The sequence below is a fragment of the Heterodontus francisci genome, chromosome 37, assembly GCF_036365525.1.
Source record: "Heterodontus francisci isolate sHetFra1 chromosome 37, sHetFra1.hap1, whole genome shotgun sequence".
Lineage (NCBI taxonomy): Eukaryota > Metazoa > Chordata > Chondrichthyes > Heterodontiformes > Heterodontidae > Heterodontus > Heterodontus francisci.
The window spans coordinates 23,704,537-23,731,180 of NC_090407.1; the positions used below are offsets into that span (position 1 = coordinate 23,704,537).

Genomic DNA, 26,644 nt, shown 5'->3' on the forward strand with positions numbered 1-26,644 from the left:
TCCTAGCTCGTATAACTCAACAGAATCAGCAACAAGTTTGATGGGACCATGCTGATCAATCTTAACTCAGCATCTAATCTGTGCTTGTGACTTGGGACAACATAGAAGTAGCTAAAATGATTTATTACTAACCTGAATAAGAGACTGAAACACAGCCAGTGTAGAGAAATGTTCCTGAGGGACAGACAGAGAAACCTGTACAAATATAACTGAAAAACAAAGTTCACTTATCAGCTGAAAACAAATTTTCATTACTTTGTTACATATTACATATTAGGTCCTCTGTTAACCTGTGTTCCAGTGAAAAACACTTTTTTTCTGATGCCATTATAACCATCATTCTTAATTTCCCACTACTGAACCACTGCAGTACTGTTTCCACATTTCAAATACCCTTGCACAAGATGCTCAGAGTACTGTAACTGTGGCTTAACCCTTATTTTTTCAAAATTTAGCATAAAAAACCCCAAATCCCATTTAGCTTTTTATGGCCTTATCTACTTCCACTCTAGTCTTAAAGAACCTCTGTTCTACTCTTTTAAAGATCTTTTACTGTTTCCCTCCAAAATGTGCTACACATTTCTCTGCATTGAATTACTGAATCTGTCCATTAATTTGTCTATGTTCTCCTGCAATCTCCCTCATTATGCTTCACAATTTGCCATGTCACAAATTTGGTTTCACCAGCAAATGTTAGAATTAATTCTTCACTGTCCATGTACAAATTAATTATGTAAACAGTAAACAAGAGAGTTCTCAGCACAAATCATGGGGAAACACTGCTACCAATGTTCCACTAAACCAAAAATCATCCAACTATCGCTCCTCTCTACTTCCTGCCACTACTGAAGTAACCTTAAAAGAGTAACAATGATATGAGCAGGAGGTAGATTGGAGGAGAATCTGGTACAAAAGGGATTAGCTACATTTCTACTTTCATTTGTGATAACGAATTTATTGATTTTAAAAACAAACAGATCAGAACATAAACCCACAGTATGAAGTTTTATTTAAAACGTCAAAATAGATCTTTCTGGGCAAAGTTCATTAATGGCTTCCAGATTATATCATTTACACTGAAGTTTGACTCATACTTAAAGAAATGGTGTGTGTGTGTGTTGCGTGGGGGGGTGGTGGGGGGAGGAGGGAAGAACAAATTCTTTAATTTTAAAATAATCTTGTGTATGATGCGGAGAAGCCTTGCAAAGTAATAATTTAATGCTTGTCAGTTTAATGAATTTGCATTGTTTTTCCATTGTTCAGTTTTCAATAATTCCAAAATACAAAGTCACCAACACATTCTCAAGTCCAATACAGCTTTCAAGAAACACACTTTCCAAAGGCTTGACAAATATTTTGTACATTATAAAGTAGAACTGTAGAAACTTAACGACAAACATTTCCCTACTCAATACTTTCAGAATAAAATTGTGGACTTTACACTTACGTTATCAGTCTCTTCATGGAAAATAAGTAACAACGAATTCTGGAAGATTTTTAGTTTTTTTCAATGGCGTTAAAGACAAGCGATGATATTACTAATATATCCTGTAAATTTTATTGATAGTCAATTTACAAAGCATTCATTGCTATTACGCACAACATGCTCATTTCAGATTTACAGTCGAGTGGGACAGGTAAAACTACATTCAGGAATTTATTTTAATTTAGCAAAATGACACTGTGTCCAGTCAAGTGGAAATCTAATCTAACTTCTATTGCTTGTTAGAAATGGAATTTAACAGTATTCCAAATATCCTATTTTAATGTTTGATGCCACCCATAAAACTAGGATGAGGCATTGCAAAGATCTTCTCGTTAAATCAGCAGTTTAAATTGTGTTTAACTGCTAAGTCAATCAAAATTTTACACAGGTTTTGTTTGGAAAGAAGTATTGCAAAATTCTAAAGATATTGTGCAAGAGGAAAGGCAAACATAACATCTTCCAGATATAACTGATTAAGCAGCAAATTTTTGTCCATTAAAGTATTGTTTCCAGCGATACAAGTGGTGCATTGAGCATCTTTTCTTTATGGAGATCAATTACAAGAAAACTAATGTATAAATTATGGTTTCTGCAACTGTTTTGCCAAAGGGTTACCCATAAAACCTAATGAGGAAAAGCCTGTAATCAGTTTGTCGGAATGTGCACAAGGTCTTGATTTCTCATGTGGTCACTTGTCTTACACCGGACGACCAACACGACACTCCCACCTTTCCACTTTTGCTAAAACAAAAAGCACTTTTTAAAAAGTGCTTTTAAGTCCACACTCAGTTTTATCCCGCTTAGTATTTAATTTTTGCATTTTATTATTCCAGAAATGCTTCCAATATCTTCTAAATACAACAGTAATATAAATACATTAAAAAGTCATATTTATGTTGGGGTATAGATTTTTAATCATTCTGAAGTAAACAATTAAAATCTGAAAATGCAGCTGCAAAACACACCCCTTTTAGAAATAGCACTAGTTTCAGATTCACCATAATTAAGAGGCATAATATTGGTCATCCACTGTAAAATATGCATGACCAGCACAGTAAATCTGAACCTTTGCATATTCTTGAACTATTTGTTAGCTCCGTTGATCCATACATCTGTGAAAGAAAACCATAGGCTCTAATTGGTCACTTTTTGTACATATACAAATGTAACTTTAATTACATCACTCCAGCATACAGTCTTACTCTTCCCCTTCTGCAACGTTTCCCCAAAAGGAGTCCGATTTGTTTGCACGGTTGCAATGATTTGGTCTCTTCAGCAGCTTTATTCTTGTGCTATGCTTCGTAACACATACTTCACTGTGTAGGCAAAGGCTGCAAAACCAACAATGACGAACAAGTTTGCTAAAGCTCCCCCTAGGAGTCCGTGGTTTCGGTTGGCCTGTTGAAGGCCTTGGTGGTTGGCAGCTGGTAGCACTGCATGGCCATTAAGAAGCGGCGCACCATTCTGGTGCACTTCACCATCAGGGATAACATCTGGTAGAGGCAGGGTCTGAGCCCTGTTACTTAGTTCTTCTTGTGCACGTTGCTTTTCCTTTATTTCCTAGAGGCACAGGAGAATAAAACTAATGTCATTAAATCTATTTCACTTGGAACCTCCTGGGTTCCTCTCTCTTTCTTTACATTGTGTCCTTTAGATCCTAACCTCACCTCATGAATTTTCACCCGAGAAAAACATTGATTCAGAACTCCCTACAAGCTTACTTAAGGTGACAAATGCCACTGTAGAGCGATAAAGGTGTTAAAACCCAACCGAAACTCTTTAGTTTACCAAACAGTGTGGCATAAGGCAAGAGAAAGCAACTGCAAACTTTTCATCGCAAGATATGCTAAAACATCTAACACAAGGAGAAATTTTAAATGTTGCTGCCCATCCTTAACCCTCAAGGATATCTTAAATTGTTCAAATTTGAAATCATCTTTAACCACTTTTCTACTGGCACCTGCGCAGATTAGATTCCAAGAGACAAGCATTCATGAGCTGCTTCCTAACTTTTACTTCGCTAAATTGGACTCCTCTATCCTGGCGGCAGAATCACAGATTGACTTTAAAACCTGTCAAAATATTCTGCTACTGAAGTCAGGACAACAGATTCAATAGCGTAGACATTGGGAGCCACTCACCAATGCCAGCCTCACAAGCATTATTAGAAAACTGGCTATAGCTGCTCACCTTCCCAATGATACCCTTCCTATAATTAGTTGACCAGAACTCCCCATAGAAATCCAAAAGCAGGAGTAACCAACATCATATGCAGCAACATAATATCTTATAACATTCACTCTATCCTATTAAAGTGATCTTGTAGTTTATTCACCTTTATTTAAGTTAAGCATTTGTGATGATGGTTTCATAGATTTATTTGCAATGACCGCCAGACTTCTTCCTGATCAACATGCATCACCTCTTTTCTATTTAATAGCTACCCCCCTCTTCTGATTTCTACTTGCATTCTAAAAATTCTTTTGTACCCATTCACACTAAATGAAACTTTCTATGACTTGCCCAGTGAACTGAAGGATCCCAATACTTCTGAATCTGGTTTCATTGTTTCTCATCATTTCCACTATCTATATTGATATCTTCAGAAACAAGATTTTGCATACAATACGACTGGCCAGCTCAGACAATACATTCAGTATGTTGTTAATCCTGAAAGCTAATGAACACTTACCTCCACTAAATCTGGGAAGAGCTCACAAAACACTTTATCTTTTAGATTAAAAGCACTGCTTTGGGCAGCAAGTTGTCTTTTCTGCCAATAAGTAAAGATTCAAAATATTAGCATTATTTTGGATTCACTCAAGTATCAGTATAAACAAACAGTCACAAGACAATTTTAATGAATTATTTTGTCAATTAAAATAAAACACTTCAGAATTTATTCAGACAAATTCACAAGTAAACTTGCAAAGGCAGTTGTAAAATCTTTGCATCAAAAGCTAATTTTCCTACTGGAATGTAATATTCAGTACAAATTATCTATGAAATATTAAAATGATGGGTGGTCTCGAGATTCTAATGGCAGTGCCCCAGTAGGTATTCTTCTTTCTTCTTTGGCCTCCTTGGCTCGAGAGACAATGGGTAAGCACCTGGAGGTGGTCAGTGAAGCAGCACCTGGATTGGCTATAAAGGCCAATTCTAGAGTGACAGACTCTTCCACAGGTGCTGTAGATAAAATTGGTTGTCGTGGCTGTTACACAGTTGGCTCTTCCCTTGCGCTTCTGTCTTTTTTCCTGCCAACTGCTAAGTCTCTTCGACTCACCACACTTTAGCCCCGCCTTTATGTAGGTAGGTAGCAGTGCAAGCAAAAACAAACCATGACCAATTGATCACAACAGAGCCTTCCCCACACTGAGCAAGTTTTCTCTGCTTCAACTCTGATTTGCGCATATTTTCAGCCAACAACCCAATCTCAATAAACTTTTGGTTCTCATTTCCACCCCCCCCCACCATACACGGTGCAAGATGTTGACCTCAGCAGCCCCTCACTGACCCAGGTTTCAGCCCCAATAAACTCCACCACCCCCCCCCCCAACCCAAATATGTAAGCCCTTTCTTCCACCAACCAACTTATCAGCCTGCACCCCAACCTCACAAAGTGCTAGACTGTGGCTCTCAAATCCTATTGCTCCTGCGAAGCAAGATTTTGACTCAAACCTTCTTCCACCGTCTTCTCCCCTCCTCTTTCCCCTTCCTTTCCCCATCCTACATGGCGGCTTCTCCTGCCCTTTAACCCTACTTGCCCTAACAAGTTCAAAACAGTCTCCACTACATATGCGCAACTAGTGTTATATAATATTCAACATTACGTTCTGGGCACTTTAGAGAACACGCAGTAGAAACTGGTTTCTCAAATAACAAAGCACCAAGTACATCAAGGCTAAACAAAAAGGCAAATAGGGCAGGAGCTTTGCAGATGACAGCGGAACTACATCGAAATAATTAGGAGGACAATAATTGTAGCAGATAATCCAATATGTCTCCTTATTCCAACTCTCAAATGCATCATGCTGAAGTGCAGAAAGAGCTGGAGAGCTGAATAGGGCAGTTTCGGGCACATTACAACAATTAGACTTTTAACTCAAGTTATTAAAATCAAGGGTATATGTGTGAAAATGTGAGTGTATTGTGAAAATATGGAAATTTCATCACACAAAATGTATAGGGAAACGCTCACATACTGGCCCTGAAAGTGCCATGGCAAGAGTAGAACAAGTTTTTCCTATGCCTGGTGAAACAACTAGCCAACAGACATCGATATAGGCTGTTAAACTCCAGAAAGCCTGTTATGGAAGGATAATGCTGGAGCCTATCTTTACTCAGTTTCACATTTATTGTGCAGAGTAAAAGGATCACAATCATGTAGCTCCTCACTCAAAACCATCCACCAGTCTCAGTGAGTGTCTGCTTATTAATGCTCAACTAAGACCCCAATTAACACCCTTCACCTGCATATAGTCAGAACATTCATACACAATTAACAGATTAACACAGGCTAGTGTTCAGTTTCAAGGGCATTAGCTTACCTCTACTTTCTTGTAAGAAATTAAGGTGTTCTTACATTACTGCAGGTTTCCTACAGTCAATGACACTTGCCTCCACATGGCCAATGGCTATAGAGGTCTACTCGTTAGCTGGTCCCCTGATCTCCCACAGGTACTATGACCCCTGTTAGCCTTATAAACAGTACAGCACACCAGCATGCTTCTGTCATGATGCAAAGGCCAACTATGCATCTACCCTACATAGAAATCAGAATTAGCTAATTTTGTGAACACAAACAGCATTGCATGCATGTCCTTCTCCTGAGGGGCAGATCCCAACTGAAGATAAATCAAGATGTTTGAGAAGCCTAGCTTCAAATTGGTTTGACACACATGTAGAAAACATGATTCAGCCCTCAAGTATGCATTATGGGCTACAGAAATGTTCCTTATACCTTTTGGGTAACGATACTAGTAAATGTTCACCAATAAACAGAAGTGGGTACTTGGCTGCAATGGCTGTCACAAAACTAACAAGCCAGGTGATAGACAATTTGTTAGTGAATGGAGTTACTGCAATTGCTTGGGCTGCTTGAATCGAATCATGGGCACCAAAGGAAAAACTAGCAAGATATGCAATAAATATCTCGGTACCTACAAACTTGTTTTGTAAACTTGTTATACTTAACCCCATAAAGATAATCTAGGGTGTATCCATATGAATGGCACACTTGTATGATTGGACCATACTTCTGGTAAAGGTATCAGCTATGACATTCTGTGCCCTCACAAGGCTTTGCATAGGATGATGGTTGTATGCCAATAATGTTAGTGTCACATTTGCACAATGTCGAGACACCTCCAACACAACCCATTCAAGTGGTGCTCTATGTGCAGACCAGTGTTCTTTTATTTATTTTTTAAAATTCATTCATGTAATGCGAGTGTCGCTGGCAAGACCAGTATTGATTGCCCATCTCCAATTGCTTGAGAAGGTGGTGGTGAGCCGCCTTCTTGAATCGCTGCAGTCCATGTGGTGTAGGTATACCCACAGTAATGTTAGGCAGGGAGTTCCCAGAATTTGACCCAGTGACAGTGAAGGAATGTTGATATAGTTCCAAGTCAGGATGGAGTGAGAGTTGGAGGGGAACTTGCAGGCGGTGGTGTTCCCATGCGTCTGCTGCCCTTGTTCTTTTAGGTGGTAGACGCCGTAGATTTGGAAGGTGCTGTCAAGGGAGCCTTGGTATGTTGCTGCAGTGCACCTTGTAGATGATACACACTGCTGGCACTGTGCGCCAGTGGTGGAGGGAGTGAATTTTTAAGGTGGTAGATGGGGTGTCATTCAAGCAGACTGCTTTGTCATGGATGGTGTTGAGCTTCTTGAGTGTTGTTGGAGCTGTACCCATCCAGGCAAGTGGAGAGTATTCCATCACAATCCTGACTTGTGCCTTGTAGATGGTGAATAGGCTTTGGGGAGTCAGGAAGTGAGCTATTTGCTGCAGATTTCCCAGCCTCTCACCTGCTGTTCTGGCCACAAGCCACAGTATTTATTGGCTGGTCCAGTTATATTTTTGTTCAATGGTAAGCCCCAGGATGTTGACTGTGGGGGATTCAGCAATGGCAGTGTCATTGAATGTCATGGGGGAGATGGATAGATTCTCTCAACGGAGATGGTTATTGCCTGACACTTTTGTGTGGCACAAATGTTACTTGCCACTTATCAGCCCAAGCCTGAATGTTGTCCAGGTCTTGCTGCTTACAGGCATGGACTGCTTCAGTATCTGAGGGGTTCCGAATGGTACTGAACACAGTGCAATCACCAGCGAACATCCCCACTTCTGATCTTGGAAGGGAAGGTCATTGATAAAGCAGCTGAAGATGGTTGGGGCTGGGACACTGCCCTGAGGAACTCCTGCAGCGATGTCTGGGGCTGGGATGATTGGCCTCCAACAACCACAATCATCTTCCTTTGTGCTAGATATGACTCCAGGCAGTGGAGAGTTTGCCCACAATTCTGCTCAGGCTCCTTGATGCCACATTTGGTCAAATGCTGCCTTGGCATCAAGGGCAGTCACTCTCACCTCACCTCTGGAATTCAGCCTTTTTGTTCATGTTTAGTTCAGGGCTGTAATGAGGTCTGGAGCTGAGAAAGTTCCTTAAGCACAACAAATTTTATAGTATCTTTAATGGAATAAATATCCCAATGCACTTTATAGCAGTGTAATAGAACAATAATTGACACTGAGCCAGATAAGGAGATTTATGGCCAGATTCCCAAAAGCTTGGTCAAAGAGGTAGGTTGATAATTTTTTAAATTCGTTCATGGGGTGTGGGCGTTGCTGGCTCGACCAGCATTTGTTGCCCATCCCTAATTGCCCTTGAACTGAGTGGTTCATTAGGCCATTTCAGAGGGCATTTAAGAGTCAACCATATTGCTGTGGGTCTGGAGTCACATGTAGACCAGACCAGACCAGACAGCAGATTTCCTTCCCTAAAGGGACATTAGTGAACCAGATGTTTTTTTTACAACAATCGGCAATGGTTTCATGGTCACCATTAGAGAGCCATAGAGAGATATAGCACTGAAACAGGCCCTTCGGCCCACCGAGTCCGTGCCGACCAACAACCACCCATTTATACCAATCCTACATTAATCCCATTTTCCCTACCACATTCCCACCATTCTCCTACCTACACTAGGGGAAATTTACAATGGCCAATTTACCTATCAACCAGCAAGTCTTTGGCTGTGGGAGGAAACCGGAGCACCCGGCAGAAACCCACGTGGTCACAGGGAGAACTTGCAAACTCCGCACAGGCAGTACCCAGAACCGAACCCGGGTCGCTGGAGCTGTGAGGCTGCGGTGCTAACTACTGCGCCACCCGACTGGCTTTTTTTTTTAAATTCCAGATTTATTAATTGAATTCAAATTTCACCATCTGGGATTCGAATCCATGTCTCCAGGGATTAGCCTGGACCTCTAGATTACTAGTCCAGTGACATTACCACTATGCCACCGCCTGCCTGTAGCACCTTAAAGGAGGAGAGGTGTAAACAGACAGAGAAAGAAAGATATAGGGAAGGAATTCCACAGCTTGCGGCATATGCAGCTGAAGACATGGCCACCAATGGTGGAGTGATTAAAATCGGGAATGTTTAAGAGACCAGAATTGGCAAAGTGTCAAGATCTGGGGATGGCGAGAGGGGCTTTAGGGCTCAAGGATATTACAGAGATAGGGAGGGGAGAGGAATATGAAAACAAGGATGACGATTTTAAAATTGAGGTGTTGCCTGACTGGGAGCCCAGGTAAAACAGCGAGCACAGGGGTGATGGGTGAGCAGGACTTGGTTCTGAGTGAGGATGCAGGCAGCAGAGTTTAGAATGAACTCAAATTGCAGAGGGTAGAATGCGGGTTGAGCATAAAAAGACGAAGATTACACAAACATGGAAAGGAAGGAGTGAAAGAGGAGTAGTTATTTACCCTTCACTCCATTCAAAAAGTTTCACAAGGTATTAGCTTTAGTAGCTGAGCACTTGATTTCAAAATGAAAATAGCACAGTAAACTTTTAGAAGTGCCCGTTAACTAAACTTGGTCTTTTTCTAAATGCTCAACCACATTCTCCCCTCTGCAATTTCAGTTCATTCAAAACTCTTCTGCCTGCGTCCTTACTCAGGCCCAAGTCCTGCTCACCCATCACCCCTGTGCTTGCTGTTCTACATGGGCTCCTGGTCAAGCAACACCTTAATTTTAAAATTCTCATCTTTGTTTTCAAATTCCTCTCTCCTCCCCATCTCTGTAATCTCCTTGAGCCCTAGAATTGTCCCCGGATCTTGGCTCTAGTCAGCTTTTGCCCAGATCACCAAAACCAAGGCACTTCAATTGAGTTGCACCTTCCACTGGCTGGGGAGAATTACGATCAATACAGACAAGGAGAAATTAGACACAGACCATCCTTACCTCCTGACATAGGAGAATGGGAGACTATAAGAAAAGGAAGGTGAAGTGGAAGAGGATAAAAATACAATTTGAAAGGCATGCTACATCATTCAGTTCAAATCTCAAAAAACCTACCACATGATAATGAAAGCATTCTCTCTAGTAATGAATGGAAGGAACTCACTGTATATTCTGAAGTTTCAATACTGCCCAATGTAGGCCCTTTCTCTACCATGAAGCTAAGGAGACCTGTCAAGATTGTAGAGACAGACCAGGCTGGGTTCCAGGTATCTGGATGGAAATCAGTGATTGAAAGACATAACCTGCAAGGTAAAAATCCTTACTAAAATTATGGTAATTTTTTTCAACAAGGTTTATACAACTCAAATCTCTGAGCCCACAGATATCCCATATCCATGAACTTATAAATCGCATTCTCACTCCATATATTTTAGGCAATTTATCAAAAGTGTATTTCCCTTTGGGACTCAATCTATACCATTTAAAGATATTATTTTTAAGGCAATGCTAACAACACAGCTATGATCTCTCACATGGTGAGATCCTGACCTCAGATGGGGCTTCAGAGAGGCAATGGTGTGACTCTGGACAAGGAGGCAAGAGAACAGCCCTGCAGCATCTCCCAGTGACCAGTTACGGAGCATTAGCAAAGTGATGGAAGATCAACTACAAAACTCTTTGATTGAGCAAAGGTGTACTGGATTTTGAGGGAGGAGCGGAATGGACGATGTAGGAACTAAAAAGGTGGAAAATAAATAATGTAACATTTTAATGGATGTAACTTTTGGAGATTCCTTGTGCCACAACAGAGATTCTTCATTTAAGGCTTTCAGTAGGTTAACACATTAAAGGCAAAGGCACTTCAATAGGAGTTTTAATTGAAAGATTCTAAACATGTAGCTTTTGGTAAACACCATGTTTATGTTGTTTCTGGGAGCTCAGGCAATAATACTCAAGTTCCTACATTCTTTACAAAATATGTCGTTCTCCAGATTATAAATCTATGGTGCATGTGTCACGCACAATTACTTCCACATAAAAATTACACAAATATTAAGGCGCTACTAGACATGCAAATGCAGATTAAGGAATTGCCTAATGAGTTTTTTTTGGAAAATGGCATTACAGTTGGACTTCTAACTTTGTAATAGTGTATACTATTCAGAATTTACAGCAGGAAGCCTGCCTTTTATAAATATTTAAAAAATCAGCAACACACATGCTACTCACAAGAGGTAACATTTTTACATTAACCAAAGAATAGTAATTTCCGTTTACATCAATCAAAAGTGAAAGCAACTTATCTTGATTAAAACAATTACAAGATGTGTAAACATTTTCTTGTCAAATGTGGTGTTCTAAACTACAGACTATATTTAAAAAACTGAAGTCACTCTCTTGCCTCCCTGATGGTCATTGCTCTACAGTAAGCCACTGAGAGGTGATCTGCAAAACAGCACCTTGGAACGATTTGCCCTCTCATGTCCTCTCCTGCTGGGTGGATACAGATTCACTTACACTCTGCATCTTTCAATTGCTTGACTGAGATTATAAATGGTTGGTTTAAGGAATCAACTGCGCTTCAATGACTGATCAGAAATCCATCTGGTTTCAAATAATAAAGGAATCTTTTTTATATTCTTTAAGGGATTTTGGTAGCTACTCAGCTAATGATGACTTTAAATTGGTTACCACTTGTTGGGATTAGCCTGTGTGTAACTATAATGAAGTATTATTGTTGGCTGCTACATCACTTCAGAGACAGACAAGTTATCTTGGCTAGATAGTCTAACTAACGAATGGTAGACAAAGGTGTTGGAAACAATTAATATCGTTTACCAGGCTGTGAGAAGAAAAATCGTGCACAAGGCTGCAGTCTGACTGAGGATAACACTAATGCTCCCTGTACACTTACATACGAATTAGGAGCAGAAGCAGGCCATTCGGCCCCTTGAGCCTGCTCTGCCATTCAATAAGATCATAGCTGATCTGTTTGTGATTCGAATTCCACACTCTCATCTACCCCGATAACCTTTGATTCCCTTGCCTAACAAGAATCTATCTACCTCCGCCTTAAAAATATTCAATGACATCGTCTCCACCACCTTCTGAGGCAGTTCCAAAGTCGCACAATCCTCAGAAAATAAAACTCCTCATCTCTGTCCTAAAAGGGCAACCCCTAATTTTAAAACAGTGCATCCTAGTTCTGGACTCACCCACAAGAGGAAACATCCTCTCGACATCCACCTTAAGACCATTCAGGATCTTATAAACTTCAATCAAGTTTCCCCTCACTCTTCTAAACTCCAGTGAAAACAAGCCCAGTCTGTCCAACCTTTCCTCATAAGACAACCCACTCATTCCAGGTATCAATCTAGTAAACCTCCTCTGAACTGCATCCAAAGCATTTACATCCTTCCTTAAATAAGGAGACCAAAACTGCACACAGTATTCGACATGTGGTCTCACCAATACTCTGTATAACTGAAGCATAACATTCTTACTTTTATTTTCAATTCCTCTCATAATAAAGGATAGCATTCCATGAGCTTTCTTTAGTACCTGATGTACCTGTATGCTAACTTTTTGTGACTCCTGCACTAGAACACCTAGATCCCTCTGCATTTCAGAATTCTGCAGTCGTTCTCCATTTAAGTATTGTTCCTGCCAAAGTGAACAACTTCACATTTTCCCACATTATACTCCATCTGCCAGATGTTTTTTGTTTCACGAGGGAAATATTATTAGGAAAACCCTACTTCATGCAAACTATGTGGCTTTAAAACCTATTTGTGATTTGGCATCAGTGTTTCAGAGTGCGAATGACACAATCTTACTCTGACTTAATTCAGATTTCCAAATAAAGGGCTGGCTTATTTTGGGTTCCATAACAAGGTTTGTTTAATGGATTTCTGCTTTGCCAAACATGGACAAGCTGGGGCTAGTTGAACACTCTGAATATTTAAGTTGACATATGAGCTTTTCCTCACAGATGCGTTCATGCTCATGAACATTATTAATGCTTTGAAGTTTATCATTTTGAAGTATACTTGCATTACTGGTGAGAAATTATTTTACTGCGATTAGTAAAATCTGCAGTTTACTTTTGCTCCTGCTTGATTTTACTTCTTAATAAACCTGATTTATAGCTTACAGCCCAGGAAATAGGGTGCGTCAGAAAGATCAGGAGAATATGAGGCATCTTGTAGCATTTCCAGTCAGCCTAACAGTAGAAAAAGGAGTTCATTATCAGCATGAATATGCTAGATTATCAGGTCCTTTCCACGTAAGGAAGCTATTCAGGTTATTGAAGGACTGGTTTCTGGAGTGGCTTTTTGTGTTGACAGAGAGGAGTGTGTGCCTGGAGAATGCCTGAATTAGAACACTAACATCCTCAGTGGCTGATGACATGTGAAAAAGAGATGTTTTGAAAGACTCCTTCATACTCATTGTATTATATACTCTTCTAGGCATTCAAACAAAATGTTAAAAAATTGCAAGTCTTTCTAGCATCATTGGTTAAATAGTTTAGCCTTTGGAGCTTTTGAACTTGTATCAATTTTGAAACCATTATTTGAACTGTTACTTTTTAATACCTCCTTGAGATTGGTGCAGACAATTTTGGAGGGTTTAAGGACAGGAATGCACCAGAAACTAAAAATGTTAGATTCATTTTTGCATAAACACAGCAAATATAAATGTGTGAATAACCTGAGGTGAAGCCTGGAGGAAGTGAAGAATTGTTAACAGCAGAACCTTTAATGCTACTGGACTGTATGCTAAGTTTTTACTTTTACATGACTAATGAAAGCCTTAAATCATTTACAAAATCTCTTACCGTGTATTGCATTTGAATCTTCCATTTGGTGTAATCATATAAATACTAGGGGGTTTAAAGGGAAATTCTCTGGGGAAAACTAACTTCCCATGATAAAGACCACCTAGATTTGAACAAAAAATAAGAGCACTATTAGAATCTGCGTATACTTCACTTTTATACCTTCAGTAGTCAAAACTTTAAACATGCCACTCTTTACTACATAAAGACTTTGCTCATGCAAAAAATGGAGTAGAAATTTTTTTTATACAAAAGCAAAATACGGCAGATGATGGAAATCTGAAATAAAAACAGAAAATGTTGTAAATACTCAGCAGGCCTGGCAGCATCTGTGGAGAGAGAAACAGAGTTAACAGAGAAACATTGACCTAAAATGTTAACTCTGTTTCTCTCTCCACAGATGCTGCCAGTCCTGCTGAGTATTTACAACATTTTCTCTTTTATATTAGAAAGAATTCTAACTTCAGCAGCAGCAAGTTGCACATGGCTAAATGCATGACTGGAAGAGTCAACACTACAATACTTTCACATTTTGAACAATTGCTTCTCATTATAGAATTAGTTAGTATCAATAAATAAACAGTTCAGAAAATGTTTGCAAATGTAAATCTTGGTTTGTATTGTAACAGCTTTTGAAAACAGCTCTTTTAACATAAAGCAGTGAAGCAAATCTCTTCTGTTTTTCCCCATCTCTTGAAGAAGTCTACTGAGGTATTAGGGAATTTTCCTCCCGCATCAACCCTATTCGTCTCCCCATCCCACATATTTAATGGAGACACAAAATTACTTAAATATTCTTTCCTGTTGAGCATTCACCAAGATTAACATTTTCAATTTACATCAGTGGCAAACTAATTATCACTCGTTCAGGTCTTTAAATGTATCCACAAGCATAACTTTCAGTGGTATTCACCTGCAACCAGGTACATACATCCACGTGAGTATTCTCATTTAAGAAACACCTCTTCGCCAATAATTAAAACATTTTATAAAAATACATTATGATGATTTCCAATAATATTTACATCTCATTCATAGCAGGTACCATGATCAGGGTAAACTCTTTTTTTGGGTCATTCCACCCATGATATATAAATCTTATCCCACGGGTGTACCTAGCCTCCAGTTATATATCCAGCCTCAAATTATATAGTGACAGTGTGAAGGCATTCCTGCAGCTAGTCTAAGTAAATTTGCAAGAAAGGTTTAATTTGAAACCCAACTTGAAAAATGGAAGTTCTATGTAGTATGTCTATATAACATTTTTTGAAGAAGCCTCATGTCCCAGTTTTCTGATTGGTTTACTATATCCACTGTGGAAAAATCAGATATTAAAAAAAATTAGCTGACAGGTCCCGACCTGCACCCCAGATAAGACTTATTTAAACAAAAAGGGGTAATTCAAAGTCATAACTTACCTCCACAGCAGTCCTACCTGCTCTTTCACTGGCAGCCCCTCCATCTTCCTAACCTGCAACTCCCTCTTCAGGGCACCCACCCTCCCCTCACTTTCCAGGCTTCACCTTTTGTGACAGACTTCAGCCTTTGCCCACCTCTTGCTTCCTGTTTACATCTACCCTGCAGGCCTACTCACTGCCTAACCTGTGCTGCTTAACTTGAGAGCTACACTGGTCTTCAAAAACAAATTTTTTTTACAAATTTCATAAATTTTAAGGGCACACATTTTATAGTCTTTATGCTCTACTTGCTGCTTAGAAGCAAAACAACTTACATTACCCCGTATCTATCCAGCAGGGTGGCGGCATTACTTTACCATCAAAGTTTTAATCTAAAGTTAAGATTTTGAACTTATGAAACTCCTTCTTAAACAGTGAATCCATTCACTAATGGAAATTTAAAAGCATTTGTTACCTTCAGAATGTTCTTCGGCCACACCTTAAATGGTCAGTAAAATTTTGGTGATGAGAAATTGCATATCATACAACTTGTGCGTTGCATTTGATACTCAGAGGATAAATAATTAAATGACAATACTTAAAACTTTGAGACAGAACCATTAAGAAATGCAAAATTAAATTTTACTACCATTACTGTCCAACTGTGGAATATCAAAACTGCATGTCAGTCAGAAAAGTATATATTTAGATGCTGTGCTGCAACCATATTATAAAATGAGAAACAGGACTAAAGAATGTGATAAATCAAAGAGAATGACATTAATATACCAGCCAATTATCAAATCAGAACGTACAGGAATGCCAATACATACCCTCATAAGGCGTTTTCTCAGGGCCTCGTACCACGTAATGCCTAGCAAGAGATGATAAATGTTAGGAAAAACCACAATTTTCCATGCTCTGCTTCCCAAATAAGGCCATTCTGAACTTAAATTTAGCATGGAGATGGTTATTTTGCCTTCTAATAATTTTCCTGTACTCTGGTACAACCCCACGGTGTTTCAGAAGTCTTTATAACTTGGTAAACGCTGCAGTTTTTAAACCTTTGACTAGCATTTTTATACCATAAAATTAGAAGCGATTGATAGTGATGGTGAGGAATCAAAGCACGCAGTAAAACTTCAAGGAGCACTGTTTACGTAATTTTATCCCAGTGGATGAGGGGGGTGGGGGATATAGCAAGCCATTTATTACCATTTAGGCCTACAAAGAAACTGCCACATTTACTCTCCTGGTATTTTTATGGAAAGTTGAAGGACTTGGCTATGAGTCGTGCTGCAAGTGTAGAGATGTGACACAGGACACTTGGTTATTTTACACAAAGCCAAGGGTCACAAATTACTGATGGCTGCAACTTCTTTTCCCCAATCTATTTTCACTTGTAAATGGCTTAAGAGTTTCCAGAAACAGACAGTGCCTTTACAAACTGAAAGATACAACTGCAGTCAGGTGGTGCAGCCTTGGTCAGTGTTTTCCAACACGTTAGCAACTAGTCACTTTGCTAATTGGGAATCCAGATATGGCTAATTTTGACCAGTAAACAAAAGGTAAACAATTGATTCTGTCATTGGGCATGTGATCTCAATACTCATATTTGCAATGTGTGCATGTGCACTTGTTCTCTTAAGCAAATATGCACATGGAGTAAATTTATCGATATTGTAAGTAAGGGCTTTTCCACTAAAATTAGTGCACGTGGCTAAAAAGAGTTTTGGAAAACTGCACATCACATAACTTGCACATTGCATCGGATATTCAGAGGATAAATAATTAAATGAAAATACTTAAAACTTTTAACACTGAACCATTAAATTTTAAATTTTGCCATTACTGTCCAATTGTGGAATACTGAAACTGCACATCAGCCACAAAGGTATATATTTAGCATAATGTACAACAAAGAGTTTATTATGGAATGATAAGCAGGACTAAAAAATATGATAAATCAAGCAGTTTCTATTGGCCAACACAGGTTTAGATAAAGCAAATGACCTCAAACTAAGCAAATTGCTTCTGGGGGAGCAGGATGCCCACTGTTTCTTCTGTTGAGACTGCCTTGTACAGACCAAACTACCGATACACGATTCAACTGATTCTTAGAAATAGAATTACTGAACAGCACAATCGGAAATTTATATTGCATGCACATGGCTGGATTGCTTCCACCTACACTGGTAAAGTTTTAGAAAGACAGTCTCTAGTGTAAATACATAAGCACTGTTTATGGAGCTCTATATATCATTAACTGTACAATGGCACATGATTATAAATGACCACCGTCCCAATTTTACACTGGATCTTTTAATTTGGAAGCAGACTCATCAAAAAGGCAAAGCAAACAAAATGTTAACACCCTTTGCATCTTGGTAAACAATGGGATGGCATCATGGGAGTTGTGTCTTATCACTGGAATGTTCCTGTATTTCCATTAGCTCATCATAACAAATGAGTCTACCCCTCACACTGGCATGAATTCACAAAATATGCCTGTGGAAAATCCCACAGAGACCCAATGAGAGGCAAGCACATTGTGTGATTCCAAGCATGGTGAGGCCAGTAGATACTCCAGTTCACAATAATCAGAAGTATACAATCTACCCATCACATTTCAGGCAAAAAATTCTTGAAGGAGGCTGGTTTGCTATCATTCTGATAAATTAGCGTGAATTTTGTGGTCTAGCAGCCCAAAAAACTGGGCATCCACGAGGCACTGTTGGTCACCAAAAGCAGCAGAACTGTATACCACCACAACCTGTAACCACATCCCATACTCCTTCATCACCATCAAGCCTGGAGACAAACCAGGTTAAGTGAGCAGCATTCAGATGAACAACCCAGGAGCAGCACCAGGCAAAACAAAAACATATTTTAATCTACGACTTTATTTTGTACCTCTAAATGAAAAAGAAAAATGGCAGGTAAAACACTTTTGAATTTGATCATTTCAGGTTCTATTTTTGTTTGAATGACAGAAATTCAGTACTTCTCAGCTAGTTCTAATCCGTTGCAGCCAAAAGGATTTAGAATTTTTTTTAAGTAATGAGAGTGGTTCAGTTTATTTTTCCTTAGTGGTTTATTTTGCTTGGTATACATAGCTACAGGACAGATTTTTCACTACCTTGTATAAAATTGGAGCAAAGCAATGAAACTGTGTCACTAAAATCCATATTTAGACAGTGTGTCAGCATCAACATGACAGAAACTGCATGCCAGCTGCACCATTTTCACATGAAAGATTTAAGTATCACAGGGGAATAATTGAAATTAAGCACAAACTTAAAGGAACCCACAAAGAGTTAAAATCAGCTAGGGATGGAGTTGGAAAAAACCCCAAAAGGTTCATTAGATTAGACACCCAGCATATCTAATCAATGCAAAGTGGCAATCAACAATGCTGAACAGAAAAAGCCAAAACAGTAGAACCTAAGTCACAGGAGCAGCAAAGTGTACAGTGCTTCAGGCAGACCACACCTCGAGTGCTGTAACCTGTTTGGTGTCCACGACACAAAAAGACATTCCAACATTGGAGGAAGTTAAGAGGACGGTTATATGGCTGTTCTCTGATGTTAAAAGTTTAAGTTATGAAAAAAGAGCGGAGAAACTTTTGCTTTCCAGCTCTGAACGGAGGTTATCTTAGAGACATACATGATAGTAAACATTATGGAAAGATAAAGCTGGAAAAATATTTCAAATTAAATTGTGACATTGGAAATGTTCAGTTTAGTAAAAAGGCAAATTTAGTATTAGAAGTTCTTCACGAGTCATCAATACATGGAATGGACTCCCAGATAGAGTGGTGGAGGCGAGAAGTCATGAATGAAATAAGAACCAATTGGATGCTGCAAATGGGGTGGGAACTTCAGAGTTATACTGTAACCACTATCAACTAGAATTGGCTGAATAGGCTTCTTCGTCTGTAACCATTTTGTGATGTTAATTTATGTGTACACAGAATTGATTAAGGAAATTTTTAATGCTGTACATACTTACCATTCAAGAATATTAGATGGGAGAGGTTCAGCACAGATATAAGGCACTGGGTCTTTCTTTATTCGAAGATAGTCCTGTTTCAGTCTCTGCGTTGCTGTTGTTGGAGCTCGCTTGTTACTGTTGTTGCTCATCTAAGATAAGTTTAAAAAAAAATTTCTCTCACTAGGCAGTTTAAAGTTTTGGGGAGAGCTGAATTTTTAAGCTTCTATTTTGTATTAGATTCAGCATGCAAGGGATTAAAACAGGATTGCACAACCTATTTCTCTAAGGAATATACACAAGGTCAGTTCCAGTGAAGACGACCGTGGTGGTCTTCACAAGAATTGATTAGATGGAGCACAATAATAAGCTCCATGTGTCAATTGGCTACAGTTCAAACATTTATTGGATGTTTATTGAATGTGAAGCACTTTTGAGATATCTTGAACATATGACAAAAGTACTATATAAATGAAATTACATAAATGCACATTCCTTCCTTCTCGTACATGGAGCAGCAGGTAATCTATCCTTGAGGTCCTGCTCTTTAAACTAACTCCCAACTCTTGATACTGCCCATTGCAGGACCTCAATTTTGTTTCTCCCATGTCAGAAATGTAGTAAACAATGAGGAGGCGACTTCAAGACATTGATTGATGGGCAGGCATGTGGCAGACTAAATTTAACGCAGAATTATGAAATGATACATTTTGGTAGGAAGAATGCGAAGAGGAAATATAAACTAAACGGTACAATTTTAAAGAGAGTGCAGGAACAGGGACCTGGGGAGGGTGCATGCAAACAAATCTTTGAAGGTGGCAGGACAAGTTGAGAAGACTGTTAGAAAAGCAAATGGGATCCTTGGCTTCATTAATAGAGGCATAGCGTACAAAAGCAAGGAAGCTATTCCAAACCTTTACAAATCACTGGTTAGGCCTCAGCTGGAGTACTGTGTTCAATTCCGGGCACCACACTTTGAGAAGGATGTCAAGGCCTTGTAGTGCGTGCAGAAGAGATTCACTAAAATGGTATCAGATATGAAGGATTTCAGTTATGTGGAGAATATTGTAGAAGCTAGGGCTGTTCTCCTTAAGAGATGAGGTGAAGAGATTTCATTGGTGTTATTTGAGTAAATAAGAAACTGCTTCCAGTGGCAGAAGGGTCAGTAATCAGAGGAGACAAGTTTAAGATGCCAGGCAAAAGAACCAGGTGGGAGTTAAGGAAACTTCTTTTTAAACACTAAGTTGTGATCAGGAATGTACTGCCTGAAAGGGTAGTTGCAAGCAGTTTCAATAATAACTCAAAAAAGGAACTGGATAAATATTTGAAGGGATTTTTTTAATAGAGCTATGGGGAAAGAGCAGGGGAGTGGGATTAATTGGATAATTCCACCAAACAACTAGCACAAGCACGATGGGCTGAACAGCCTCCTACTGTGCCATATCATTCTTTGAAATCTCCACTCTCTACTGAAATGCAAGTAGTCCCAATATCTGAAGGCTCCCCCAAATAACTATAGTTTTCCATGCTAGGTATTATCCTGGTGAATTTTCACTGTATGCTCTTGGTGGCTTTAATGTCCTTCTTATAACAGCAGGCCCTAGACTGCACACAAGACTCTTAAATGTGGCCAGACCACTGTCTTATACAACTTTATTACTTCCTCACATTCATCTGCATTAAAATCATATCTGCCACACATCTGTGCATTCAGCTAAGCTATGTCTTCCTTCTTAAATCTTTTTAGAATCCTCCTCGCAATTTATAAATCTTCTACCACCAAATTTCAATATTTTTCCGATGTGCAGGTCCAAATCATCTATATACAGGGAACAAAATGGAAGCAAGCACTGACTCCAGCACTTCCAACCTGTCTCCAATCTAAGTAATACCCATTAAAAATAATGCTTTATTTCTTGTCTGTCATCTCTTATAATGATACACCTGAATCCTGAGGCACCTCATCAAATGCCTTCTGAAAATCTAGACAGTATGTTTACTACATTCACGTTACCAATCCAATCGAGCATGTCTTTGAAAACTGTTCAATTTGTCAAACACGTCTTGACTGCTCTTAATTAATCCATAAATTTCTAAGTGCTAACTAATTTTATCTTGAATTACGGATTCTAAGTGTGTGCCCACAACTGATGTTAGACTACCTGGTCTATAATTACCTGGTTTATCCTCCTCTCCCTTACATTGGTTACCCTTCACTCCACGGCACAATTTGCACGTCTAAGGAAGATTGAAAAATTGCGGTCAGAACCTCTGCTATCGCCTCTCCGATCTCCTTCAACAGCCTTGGTGTGCCACCAGACCTAGTGACTTGTCCACCTTGTGGTCTGTTAACGTCTTCAGAAGCAGTTTTCTTCTGCAGTTCTCTCTTCAGATTTGTTCCACACCCTCCTCTGGCACATCTACATTCTCATTATCACTTTATAAAAACTGGACCAAATATTTTATGGCTCTGCCATGCCTTAATCCTTCAAAACTGGATTTTCCCCTTCACTCCTGAGCAGCCCTACCCTTTCTCTATTCTTTCACTTTTTAATATGCTTACAACAGCCCTCATCATTTTGATCTGTAACCTGCTAGCCTTGTTCATATTCCTTGTTAGCCCTCCTAATTTCCACTCTTTTCTGTATTCCCTAATGATTTTCTTTAATAGTTAGCCCTAATTCTATGTATTTATCTTAGAAGTTTGTCTATTTTTAATTCATTTTTTCTACTGAACTCTATTCTTTGATGTGTTTGTCTTAAATTTGTCTCTTACTTGATTTTCAACTGCTGATCAGTCATCCTGTTTGCTAACTTTTCCATCAACTTAATTTGAACCAGATCTGATTTAACCTCATCCAATTTAGCCCTTTTCCACCCAGCAACCTTATCTTAGGCTTCATTGTGCTTTTTCCCATTTTTACACTGGAGCAATGATGTTGTGATTAATTCCCAATTGGTCTCCTACTCTCACACAAGTTATTTACCAAACTTCATTTCCTAAAACTAAATCAGCAATGCTTCTCCTTGTTGGAGTTGCAACATACTGCTTTAGGTGATGGCCATGGACACATATAAAGTATTCTCCACTTTGACCACCTGCGTTACTTTTAAGCCAGTCTATCTGGGACAGTTAAAAACCACTCAACAGCATTAACAGAGATGCAGCTTAAGCTAAGACAGGACTGGGAGCAAAACAGTCCTGGTTAGAAAATATGCAAGAGGGAAATATTCAAGACAGTAGGAAAAGAGGATTCCACGATAGCACTAGAGCATATAGATAATGGAACACATGAACTTATTTGGTTAGCTAGTTAGTTGCATGTCTATTATATACTGAGAAATAGGGCAGAAGAAAGTTAGACAAATTAAAGAAAAAAATACAGAAACAACAGGGGCACTTAAGTGAGTAATTATTCAGAGATAGCCCGAGGTACGAGTAATGAAAGGGGCGATGAAGGAGAGGGGTTTCTATAATGTGCTTTCGAGATTAGTTAATTGTAGTCCCAAGAGTGCTGGAACAAGTTCTTGAAAATGATATGGAGCCAGTCAGTAATGAAAGGGTGGATGTCATCTGGAAATAGCAATCTGAATTTAATACGATAGAAGAAACAAAGATACTGGTACTTGACTGGAAAATGGATAATTTCAATGAGATTAAAACCCCAGATAATTTGGAAAAATTAGCAACTAAGGCTTTGTACAAAAAAAAGTGTAGAAAACGTTCAAATTGGAGACAATTAGACATATTCCTACAGGCAACAAAAGCTGGAGCTCCTTGGATGAGGAAATTCAAACTAAAATGAGTATTAGTGCATATTAGGTCAAATCTGGAGCTAATAATACAAAAGAAAATCCAGAGTATAGAAAATATAAAAGGGACGCAAGAAAGATTAGAAAGGCAGAGAAAATATGAAGAAAGACTGGCAGGGAACATTAAAGGAAATGGTAATTTTGGGAAAACAGATAATAAAATAGTCAAAGAAGACATCTTATTGAGCACAAAGCACTGGTGGAGATACAAAATAAGTGTGACAGTGGGAATGAAAGGGTCAAGCGAAGGTGTTTGAACAATCTAACATGATAACTACAGATAAGGAAATACTGAAAAAGAAATGGTGGCATTCAAACAAAGTGGAAACACTTGTCCGGATAGCATGGATCTTAGAAAGCAGAGATAAATTAGAAACTGTCCACAATCTCAAACATTGTTGACATGGAAGTTGTGCCACGGATCTGCACATGCATTATTTTTATCAAAAAGATAACTACAGATCAGTCAGCTTAAAGTTGGTGCTGGGTAAGCTTCTAGGGGTCAAAATACAGCAAATAATTAACATTCATCTAGCAGGACATGACAATTAAAGACAGCTGTATGGATTTGCAAATGGAAAGTCATGTCTGACAAATTTTATACGCGTCTTTTAAGAATAATGGTGTATTGCTAAAGGAAATGCAGAGTATGGTTAATGGATTTCTTTTTCCAGACAGGAAGGTCGTGAACAGTGGTGCTCCTCCAAGATCAATGAAGCCACAGCTTGTGTCTCAAAAATTCTCTAGTCTCAGTGTAGGGCCCACAATTCCAATATTTGCAGACAATACAAACACAGGGAGCATGGTTAACTGCTGAGACAATTTCAGGAGGAAATGGATAGGTTTGTAGTTTGGGCAACTAGATGGTGGATGAAATTTAATGCAGAGAATGTGAGGTTCTGCAATATGGCGAGATTATTATATACACTAAACGATAGAGACTGAGGGGCTCAGATACTCAAATCTTTAAAAGTGCAAAAACAATTTGATAAAGCTGTAAGGGCAGATTAGATCCTAGCTTTTTATAAAGAGGCATAGAGTACAAAGGTTTTCAACCACTGTCACCCAACAATCACATGATGCAAAATCATTTGTTTGAAAGCCAAACACAAGCTGTACAATATCAGCCAAACACCAGTGACACACTACATAGCACGTAAGACTATGACAGGCATAGGCAGGTGCATGGCACAGGAAAAGCAGGTTTTTCATGGAAGTCTCCACAGGATTTCAGTGCACTGACTGAAATAATATCAGTTATTCTAAGCAGTATATCTGAACAAGACAGCAACAAATCATTCTCAACAATCCCACTGGCATGAGATCTATCTCTGTTCTAGTCATAAAATATGAACTACGTGTTAATGTAGAATTTCAGCTAGATCTAAGTGGACAAACTTAAAGTGGGTTGGTGTGATTGTTTGCGGAGTGGGAATAGGGGAGCTAGTCATTTTTATTTTTTCACCATGGCAGCACAATTGCCCTTGCAAGAGAGTAAAACATGCACCCTAACATGAGAAAACTGCATGACTGTGGACTAAGAACACTGGGTGGAAGTATCTCACACTGGTGAGATAATGCTGGTGACAGTTTTGTCTGAGCAAGCAGGCCAGATTGTTTAATCTGCTAAACATTCAGATGAGGGAGGGATAACAAAACTGCAATCACCAAGCTCAAGCAATCTGCACTACTTGCAATTAATACCTAATTACTTTGTGCACCAATGTTTACAAAATTGCTTATTCCCTTTAAGTTGTTAAATATGTGATCACCCGAGCTTCAATAAATGCAGCACCTTGTCTTTTCTCACATCTCAAGCTCTACTCATGAACTTAGTTGCCCTTCTTTGTACTTCCTCCAAGTCAGTGTTATTGGTGCCCAGAGCTGCACAGTGATTTGTACATTTTCCATTTCCTGGGGTTAAGCACTGTCTCTCTTTTATACAGCCCAAGATGTTGTTTGACCTCATCGCCACTCCAGCACACTGCACTGATGTTTAACAAGATTTTACCTTTAAAAACCACAGTTTTTTCTCCTGCACCATTTCCTTTAGACTACATCAGACTCTGCTGCTTACCCAGCCCTTCCCACCAACACACAGAACAAACAAAATTTGTTACTTACAAATTGATCCAACATACACTGTTTCAAAATCCACATTATGTATACTAAAAACTGTGGATGCCCGAGCATCAAACCCTGAGGCACTCCATTCAGTATTCCAGCCCATTGTTGCTCCCTTAACAAGTACTCGTTACTTCCCCTCTCTGCCAATACCTTCCCTACATTTAAGATAACCTTGGATTTGAATGCTTGCTTGACAATCGTTAATGTGGGACTTTATTACGGGCTTTCAGAACATTTAGGTACAATATCAGCAGTGGCTCGGTTGGTGGCACTCACACCTCTGAGTCAGAAGGTGGGTTCAAGTCCCATTCCACGAGATTTAAGCACAAAAATCCTGGCTGATGCTTCAGTGCGGGAGTGTTACACTGTCGGAGGTGTCACTTTTCTGCTGAGCCGTTAAACTGCCCTCTGACGTAGAAATAAAAGATCCCTTGGCACTACTTCAACCAGCAGGGAGGCTATCCCTGGTGTCCTGGTCAATGTTTATCCCTCAAGCAACATTACAAAAACAGATTATCTGGTGAATATCACATTGTTGTTTATGGGAGTTTGCTGTGTGCAAATTGGCTGCTGCCTTTCCTGTATCACAACAGTGACTACACTTCAAAAGTACCTTATTGACTGTAAAGCGTTTTAGGACGTCCAGAGGTAGTGAAAGGCGCTACATAAATGCAGTTTTTAAAAAAATCATTTAGCTTTCCAACACCTCATTGGGACATCAGCTACACAACAGAGTCAAGGGGGCTGAGATGTCCGGCTTTGCTGCTTCCTGAAAGCCTGTTGGCCGCTGCTCACAGGTTGGAAATGGGACTTAGTTATTGGTAAAAGGTTAATGGGGCTTTGGTTTGTTTTTCCAATCCAGTGGGGGCTCCGGGTGTCACCGATTCCCCGCCAGTGATCACATTCCCGGGCCCAGCTCCCCGGACGCTGCTCCCCGGGCCCGGGCCTAGCCCACAGGCCGCGGTATTTACCTCGACATGAAACCGGTCCAGCACCTTCCGAACGGGACCCCCGATCCTGGCCGAGCAGCTGCACCGCGATTGCCCGGCGGAATTTCGCCACCACTCCTTCCCCGAGAAAATGAACCAAGTCCCGGGACGGCGGCGAGGCGAAAGCGGCGCTAATATGGCGGCCGCAGGCCCAGTTGGTGCAGCAGAAAAACCCGCCCGGCTCCGTGCTCGCCGGCTCCCCCTGCCGGACCCCTCCCAGCTTCACTGCAGCGGCTCGCCGGCTCCCCCTGCCGGTCCCTCCCAGCTTCACTGCAGCGGCTCGCCGGCTCCCCCTGCCGGACCCCTCCCAGCTTCACTGCAGCGGCTCGCCGGCTCCCCCTGCCGGTCCCTCCCAGCTTCACAGCATAGAATCGGATTGATTTACGGCACAGAAGGAGGCCATTCGACCCATCGAGTCCATGCGGGCTCTCCACGGATGTCAGTCCCACTCCCCAGCTCGATCCCCGTAGCCCTGCAAGTCTACATCTCTCAAATGGCCATCCAGCCTCCTCTTGAAGTCAGTGATGGTCTCCACTTC

The 26,644-nt window shown here is 39.9% G+C and overlaps 1 protein-coding gene across 1 annotated transcript; it reads right to left on the reverse strand.

The window, feature by feature from the left end:
- Positions 1-1,211: 1,211 nt before the first annotated feature.
- Positions 1,212-26,308, reverse strand: ube2j2 (ubiquitin-conjugating enzyme E2, J2 (UBC6 homolog, yeast)). The gene is made up of 7 exons (XM_068017311.1): positions 26,089-26,308; positions 19,199-19,329; positions 16,021-16,061; positions 13,791-13,893; positions 10,116-10,254; positions 4,179-4,259; positions 1,212-3,046 (listed from the first exon to the last, which is right to left on the reverse strand). The coding sequence occupies exons 2-7, from the start codon at positions 19,327-19,329 to the stop codon at positions 2,768-2,770; spliced, it is 774 nt and encodes a 257-aa protein (XP_067873412.1). The 5' UTR covers positions 26,089-26,308; the 3' UTR covers positions 1,212-2,767.
- Between the last annotated feature and the right edge of the window lie 336 nt (positions 26,309-26,644).